The following is an 8,429-nucleotide window of genomic DNA, read 5'->3' as shown; positions in this document are numbered from 1 at the left end:
CGTCGTCCAAGTATTGGCGAGCAACCAAACTAAAGTGGGCCGGAGCTCCATCATGCATAAAGTACATGTTTTCTCTTACTTGAAGCGGTACATCTTCCAGCAGTTCCGGCAGTACTTCTTCTAGAAATTGTCGATAATCTGCACCGTTTAATCTGTTCGGTAAAAAATGTGGGCCTATCAAATGATCACCGACGATGCCAGCCCAAACATTCACGGAAAATTGTTGCTGATGATTGCCTTCTGCAATTTCATGTGGATTTTCTTCAGCCCATATGTGGTTATTGTGAAAATTGAAAATACCATCTCTCGAGAAAGATGCTTCATCGGTAAACATAACTTCGGCTCCAAACTGAGGATTTTGAGCTATTTTGTCTTGCATCCATCTACAAAAAGCCAATCTTGGCGGAAAATCTCTTGGCAATAAGGCTTGTACTCTTTGGATATGGTAGGGATACAAAAGTTGTCTTTTCAAAATTCTCCAAACCGTCGAGTGAGGTATGTTTAAGTTGTGAACAATTTTTCTGGTACTTGTGATCGGATTTTTTTCAATTTCGTTTAAGACAGCCTCTTCTACTTGGGCATTTGCAGCTTCCATAGACCGCCCATTATCAGCAGTATTCTTTTTAAAACTTCCATTTTCCCATAGTCGATGCGTTGAAACAAGTTATGATGTGGTACTCGATGATCACGATGTCTTGATACAGCCGTCTTGCTTCTGCCGAATTACCGCTCGCCATTCCGTAAAGGTAATGCATTTCGCACATTTCAGCGTTTGTGTAATTCATTTTTACTTTTGTAATACAAATTGACTTTTCGCAGGTACAAACTAATTGTTATTTTGACAGGAGGTAGCTTTCGTTTTAAAATGTAAAGCCTACTTGATAAAAAAAATTATAATACATTTAGTAAAATAAAAATTTTATTTCAAATAATTGACCACGTTTTTCAACATAAAAGTAGATTTTTCTCGAAATCGGTCAACTTTAGAGCTTATGACCAAGAGTACTTTTTTTGTGTAGAAAACATTGGTGGTTCAAATGGGCGTCTCAAAACCGTACTTTTCCCAGTAGCGTAGAAGTTGGGGAGAAAAACACCCACTTCCCCTTCAAAATCTTCACCAATTATGACTTTGAAAACAATTTTTTCTCGCACAGAACATAGCTTATTATGAGTAGTAAATGCTTACAAAAGCTGTTTTCTGTACGATAAACGGTTCCAGAGATATTCGCAAAAAACGAAATTTTTTTTACAATTTCAACACCCTGTATCTCGAAAATTGTGCATTTTAGAGGGTAAGTTAATACAAACTTTTTTTCAAATTTTCGGACGAGTCATCACATCCTGGACTCCTGCGCATATATTATGAAACACCCTGTATACATTTATTCAAATAAAAAGTTAATTGCCGTGCATTAAACATGAAAAATATATGCGAGCTAATATGTGTTGTATAAATTTCATTCGCATATATTATATTCAGTTCGCGTAAATTAGTTTATGTAAGGTTGGTACTACAATGAAACTCCCGTGTATAAGCATAGGCTTCCCTCCCGCACCGCCTACCCCGCAAGAGATCTATAGAACCCCCTTAAAAATATACCTAACACAAAAATGTGATAAAAGAAAATACAAGGTTATGTTTGAATATGTTAGGTATATCATACAAAGTGTTCCTAAACTCCTTGTAAAATGAACTACTAAATACAGATCCTTCAGGTCGAATAATGTTAACATGTCACGAACGCAATCTGTATAGTTGAATTTTTAGCAGCATCGAACTCTACGACTATAAATTACATTTTCATTTTTTAATTTGATAAATAGGAAAATTTTTAGAATCATTGTAAAATATATAAAAATAAATTTAAATAAAGCTTAATAATACTTTTAAAAGAACATATAATTAATTTCTTACCTTTACAACTAAAATTTTTTCATGAAGGTCTAACAATTGTAAATGCTTTGGCTGATTTCTAATTCCTTTAAAGTCTAATGAACTTTGTTTTTTTATTTCAGAATGCTTACTATTTAAATTGAAACTGTCTACAATATCTGCAGACTTTTTCCTTTTGGTGAAACATTTTTGAGCATTTTTATTGGGTACCTTAAATTTTCCAGTTAAAGGTTTTACTTCATATTCTATTTCACTATCTTTCTCAAAAGAATTTTTCTGAGAAATACAATTTGTATCTGGCTGTTCACAATTACTAATTTCATTAACTGAATTGAGATCTGCAAGCTTTTTCTTTCTCTTTTTGTGTTTCTTAGATAAAATCTGCATGCTTTGTGTACTGCTTTCTTTATTACAGTTTGTCTCATTAAAGTTTCTATGCATTGCAGCATTGTTTGCAACTGATGGCAACGAATTAGTTTCCATTACATCAATTTCACCTACTGAATTCAGATTGGTAAATAAAGACTGTCTATAATTGGTTAATTTCAAAACACATTCATCTATTTCAAGCATTCTATTAATGGCTTCTGATATATTTTTTGGGGTTTGTTGATAACAACTCGTAAGTAAATGATCAATACATTTTTTCGCACAATGTGTTTCATATTGTTCACCTGTTTGTGTCGAGGTATTTGACACTGATATGACAATATCATTTTTAATTGTATTTCGTTCGGTTTTATTTTGAATTATTTGTTTGTCACTCTTTTCGACTGATAGTAATAAACCTCTCTGGGTCAATTCTGTATTATCTTTTTCATTATCGTTTTCCTCAGTGGCATCACAAGTTTTAGTTTTAACGAAAGACCTTGGTAAATTGGTTTTATTTAATTTCAAACAGTCAGCCTCCGTAATACTGCTTTCCTCGTTTTTTTCAGCATCACTACTTGTTTGAAGTGAATAATTTCCATATTCGTATTCTGAATCTTGACAAATTTCACCATTCATTACATTAATTATAGTACTATTTTCCTGGTTCTCTTTATATGTATTATCGGAATATTCAGATTCAGGCTGTTCACAAATTTCTTTTTTGACGGTAACTGCAGTAATTTCAGAATCATTTTTACTGTTAGTAATTATATTGTCGTCCTTATTTGGTGTGTAATTATTATTACTGTTTATAAGCTTATCTACATTGTTACTGTTTAACTTATTAACAATATTGTCATTAGTCTGTCTGGAATTTTGGCCATTTTCCTTACAAAGTATGTCAAATTCAGCAGGTTCGGATTTTACAATTATTTGGGTAGGTTTGGTTTTCAATGCAAGATCATTAAATTTGCCCACAGAGTTGTCTGTATATATGTCATTTGATCCTACAAGAGAAGTACTGTTAATCTATAATTGAATATGATAACAAGACTATCTTGGAAGCCATTAAATATAGAGAGATGATGAAATTGGGTCAAAGTCCAATAATAAATTATACTAAAGTGAATAACAATTTTTCTGAGAAACTGAAAAATGTAATTTTACATTGAGGAGGTTTATCTGATTTGGTATTGACAAACAAATATTCATAAAAAAAATTATTAAAAGCTTATTAATATGAAGAAAATCCCCAAAAAAATTATGACTAGTTTGGATACCTAAGAGACGAGATATTAATAAAATAATTTTTCACGATTTAGTACGAAGTGTTAAGAGAATGCAGATTTTTTTGGTCTTTCCACTTAGAATGTTCAACAATTGATGAACAGTTTCCATAGCAACTGGTATAAATAGGAAACCAATATCTAAAAGCTGTTTTACATTGACAATTTATTGATCAATTAATTCATGAAGTCGCTTCATCAAGAAATTGGAAAAGTGCAATACACCAAATCTGCTGTCAAATAACTTCATGAATTTATTCATCAAGTTCTTGACAAATTAGAGCATGTTCTAATTTTTGACATTTCTTCGTGAAGTACAGAAGTACCAACCGAACAGATTTCCAGCCTCAGATCAGTAATATGATGTATATTTCAAGCTTAGGCATCTAAACAAACAGAATGATCGAACGCGAACGAGCGAACGTCGAGCCGAGTGCGCCAGCCAAGTGCAAACTCTCGTAAGACTTTAGATGTACCCCCATACCGGATAAACCTCCATAAGCTATTTTCATAAATTCCAAACAAAATATCATGGAATTTTAATGAAAATTGGCCTCAAAACCTAATACTGTGGCTGCAAACAGGAGATCTGACAATTCTAACGTAGATATACTCTTCAAAGTTACCAAATCTTATACAGGGTGGTGATAATTTAATAACGAGTTTGGTCCACTGGAAACCATCTAAACTTGATTTTTTGTAATGGAACACCCTGTATATTTTTTCTAATTTGGATGTGCCGCTTTATTCTCTTTCCATCCATACGTACTATGGTTCCCTATACTTATCTCTTCTAGTTTTCATGTTATTTGAAGTTATTTGGGTACTCTATTATGGGCATTGTGATAGGAACAGTAACAGAACGTGTAGAATATTTAATGAATCCTACCCAAACTTACAACCTATACGTAACAAAGTTTAGAAAAATCTTTACAAAGATAAAAAAATTAAAATTAATACAATTCTAAATATCTAGGTAAAACAACTGTTCAAAATGTTGACCATTAACTTCTAAACATTTGAAGAGGCGGAAATTAATTCCATGAGTTGTACTACTTCTTGTTTCCGCAGGATCCAAGCTCTGAAGGACTTCAACCATTCACCTCTTCAATTACTTCCTGCTGTTAACCGGTGTTCGGTTCACGATTTGTTTGATAATGGGCCATAAATAATAATCGCAGAGAATCAAGTTAGGGGATCTAGAAGGCCAATCCCATGAACCAAAACATCCGAACCACCTATCCTCAAAAAGCCTAGTCAACTCTACACCAACTTCTTGAGTTCAATGAGCTGGCACACCATCGAGTTGATAACAGCAATTTTGATAGTATTGAAATAGGTTATCCAAAAAGTCCTCAACAACATTTTTTGGATTTAATGAGATTTTCGTGGTAAGTACACAATTTTAGTTTGTTTTTTTCTGGAATCCATTTGTTTTGAAGTCGTGCTAAAATTTTCACGGCCACCCTCGCAGCTAAGTACGAATACGTAAGTAATAATATTATTAATCTATTTCAGTAGAGTACCCAAATAACTTCAAATAACATAAAAACTAGAAGAGATAAGTATAGGGAACCGTATGGATGGAAAGAGAATAAAATGACACATTCAAATTTGAAAAAATATATGGAGTGTTCCATTGCAAAAAATCAAGTTCAGATAGTTTCCAGTGGACCAAACTCGGTATTGAATTATCACCACCCTGTATGAGATTCAGAACTCTGAAGATATGGTTATGCAGCTTAGGTCCTTCAAATTGCTTTATCTGTCCAACTGTAGAATGTGCACGGCTTTAAAGTAGGTTCTGATTTCATTTTTTTTTTCCTAAAAAGCTAAATATCTCTAAAACGGATAATTTTAGGAATACGGAAACTTGATCAAAGTCACCTTAAAATGAAGTGTAGAATCCAAAAATATAAAAATATACAGACTGTTTCATTTAAAATAATAAAGTTGACGTCAACTTCCGGTATAACCGGAAGTATTACAGGAACAAAATTATTAGATTTGAAGAGCACACCCAAAAACCCTAGTACGCCACTTTTCAAAATTTAAACCTAAGTAGGTTCTGAAATAATCTAATAGGCCACTCACTTTGAGCCACCCGGTATATTGGAAAAGTAAAAATGTTTAATTTCTAATAAAAAAATTGGGAAATAATGCAATAATCTCTTAAAGCACAAATCCACTTTGTTCTCCACAAACACATTTACACGGTCACGATTACGATGGAGACTGCGATTGAATTCGTCTCTAATCAACAAAAAAGTCCACACATACTTATTGCGACTAGTTGGCGATACAAGGCGTTCATGCAGCATTAGATCTTAGTGATTGTGCGATATAATTTGTTGGCGTTCAGAATGCAGCAGGTTATGTTTATTACTGATCGCATCAATATCAGAATGGAATTAACAGAGAAATTAAATGAAATTATTAAAAAACATCTTCGGTCTTTATATTATAAGATTATAAGAATGTGCGTGTTAAAATTTACAGCAAATTTATAAAATACGCGATTTAAATTTAGTTCCTAACTTCATTACCAAGTTTATTATATTACTTTCTAATTCGTTGATTAAGTAGTCGTTTTTCATCCAACGATACCACAAATAGTAAAGCTTCTTTCTGTAATTTATACATTTTTATGCACTAAGTACTGTACTTATTACTATTGGTAAAATAAGATCGCACAAGTGTGTTCTCTGACAAAGGGGATTGCGATCATGGTCATGAACATGTAGATGTGTTCTCCGCTCAACAAATGAATTCTCAGTTGAATCAAATATTTTCCTGTGCTGCTCCTACACTTTTTTTTATCATATTATTAAATGGGCTATAAAATTCTATATAGTTATATTTGTGTAACAGCCGGTTTTTTAGATGTTTTTCACTAAAAAAATAATAATTTCTACATCTAATATCAAAAATTTCAATTCAATTTAGTTCAAGTTGTAAAAGAGCTTACAAGGGTTACTTCCAATTCCATACCACTTTATTGTATGTATTAATGACTTCCAATTCCATACCACTTTATTGTATGTATTAATGACTTCAAATTCAAATAATTGGAAGTTTTTGATACTTTTGGTATATTGAATCATCTTGTCTTATTGCCATATCAATTATACAAAGTTTAAAGAAATTAATAAAATTCTTAACAGAGATTTTAACAATTTTAAGAATTTGTTTTCTAAATTAACCTGCCTATGCAGTTGCAATTTATCGTGTTACCTACATACCTAAAGAAAATTCATCGGTACTTGGGTTATTATAATATAAATCATTACTATACCATTCTGGATCAGTATCTAGAGTATTTCTCAATTCCTCTATTAAGTCATGCGGTAAATCCTCAATTTTTATACCTATATCAGGAATAATAGAATTAATAAAATCACTAGTTTCTTTTCTCTCTTTTGAATGTGAACACATAGCACGAAGAGCCCGAGATATTTCTAATCTTTTCTGTTTTTGAATTTGTTCTATTACAGCATCATAACCTGACATATTACTGTTAATGAGATTCTTCTTTTTGCCATCATTTAATTTTGTTATGTGGTTCATAATTTTTTCTTGAATTTCATCAATATTGTATATGGCACTTTTTTTAGTTTTACTTTTATTACAATAATTATTGGTCGGTGACATTGATTCAACAGCTTCATTTCTTGTCTGACTTTTTAATCTGCCTTTCTCATTTTCTCTGCTTGATCGATTTATACATTCGGAAGTTTGTTCATTTGGATTTAAAAGTTGTCTCATTATTATTGCACTTGTCTGTTCAATTTTTTTCGTCATATATTCTTCACTTCCTAGTACAGGTGAAATCGATCGAGAATTTTTTCTTCTGTCATTGGATCTCATTGGTCTTTTAACTGAAGAGTTAATATATTTATATTTAGAATATATGCTATAACTCTGGTGTTGTTGATAAAAATCCATAGAATTTAGACCACTAAAACAATATTAATATTAGTAGATATTCATTTTATCTGTAAGACATTTTACCTAGAAATATCATTATAACTTCTATAATTATTCCTCACATACATCTCCCCTTGATTTCCTCTGTTGGATTTGAGTCTTCTTGATTTAATTTTCATTTTAATATACAGAAGCAAGTACTTCGGTTTTTAAAAAACAACAAAATATCTGTCTCTATTTGACACTTTTGACAGTATACTACACAAAACAAAACATATTTATTTACACCTCAGAGCATGGAGACTATACAAGGAGCCCGAACTCCATGTAAACAAAAATCTAACAAAAATAAGAGGGCGCTAGTGTTCCATATGTCCCATATGTAGAGAGGGGAGATAAAAAGCGGCAGTTTGAATTATAAATCAATCATGTCATTTTTGTAGTGTTAATAATTTTAAAATAAATAATGTAAGCTACTTTGAATTATATAAATCATGAAAATATGTCATTCCGGACTGTAATTAAACTAAATAGATAATAAAAAATATTAGCTTTATGAGAAGAATTTGGTGTTCGTAGAAAGAAACTAGTTTTCAAGGAATTTATGACGTGATCTTGTTAATATTAACCTATAAGTAAGGTTTATGTTTTTGATAATTACTTTGTTAAAGATTTTAGTTTAATGTTAGTAAAAGTCACATTTTATACAGGAAGTTGCCTTTAAAAAAATAGTAATTCTTGTATTATTAATATGGAATTTTTACTTGTGGTAATAAAAAATAGAATATAAAAAAACTCGGTGTTTTAAATAAACTTTTTAAAATATTACAGATGTCCGATTTTGAGTCCAGTGATTCAGATGACTTATTAGACGCATTGTCCAGCTTGAGAGTGGTGATGAAATAGATTTATTCTAAGAAACAGATAGAGTAAAAAATAAGAACTACTTT

The 8,429-nt window shown here is 31.4% G+C and overlaps 1 protein-coding gene and 1 long non-coding RNA gene across 2 annotated transcripts in view; one reads left to right on the top strand and one right to left on the bottom strand.

The window, feature by feature from the left end:
- The window catches only part of LOC108909320 (putative uncharacterized protein DDB_G0282133), a 35,334-nt gene extending 27,543 nt beyond the window's left edge, over positions 1 to 7,791 (bottom strand). Inside the window, exons 1-3 of the mRNA XM_018713633.1 lie at positions 7,564 to 7,791; positions 6,795 to 7,510; positions 1,916 to 3,273 (exon numbers count right to left, since the gene is read on the bottom strand). Coding sequence (XP_018569149.1) covers positions 1,916 to 3,273; positions 6,795 to 7,510; positions 7,564 to 7,658 — 2,169 coding nt within the window. The 5' untranslated portion in view covers positions 7,659 to 7,791. The remainder of the gene's footprint in view (positions 1 to 1,915; positions 3,274 to 6,794; positions 7,511 to 7,563) is intronic.
- A 417-nt stretch (positions 7,792 to 8,208) lies between these two features.
- LOC111692559 lies at positions 8,209 to 8,425 on the top strand. Its single transcript, XR_002763266.1, has 2 exons — positions 8,209 to 8,248; positions 8,311 to 8,425. It is a non-coding gene; the product is annotated as an uncharacterized LOC111692559 (long non-coding RNA).
- The last annotated feature ends 4 nt before the right edge of the window (positions 8,426 to 8,429 follow it).

Source organism: Anoplophora glabripennis, unplaced genomic scaffold (genome assembly GCF_000390285.2).
Source record: "Anoplophora glabripennis isolate ALB-LARVAE unplaced genomic scaffold, Agla_2.0 scaffold234, whole genome shotgun sequence".
NCBI lineage: Eukaryota > Metazoa > Arthropoda > Insecta > Coleoptera > Cerambycidae > Anoplophora > Anoplophora glabripennis.
The sequence above is the reverse complement of the archived record's forward strand: the minus strand, read 5'-3'. Positions and strand labels throughout refer to the sequence as shown.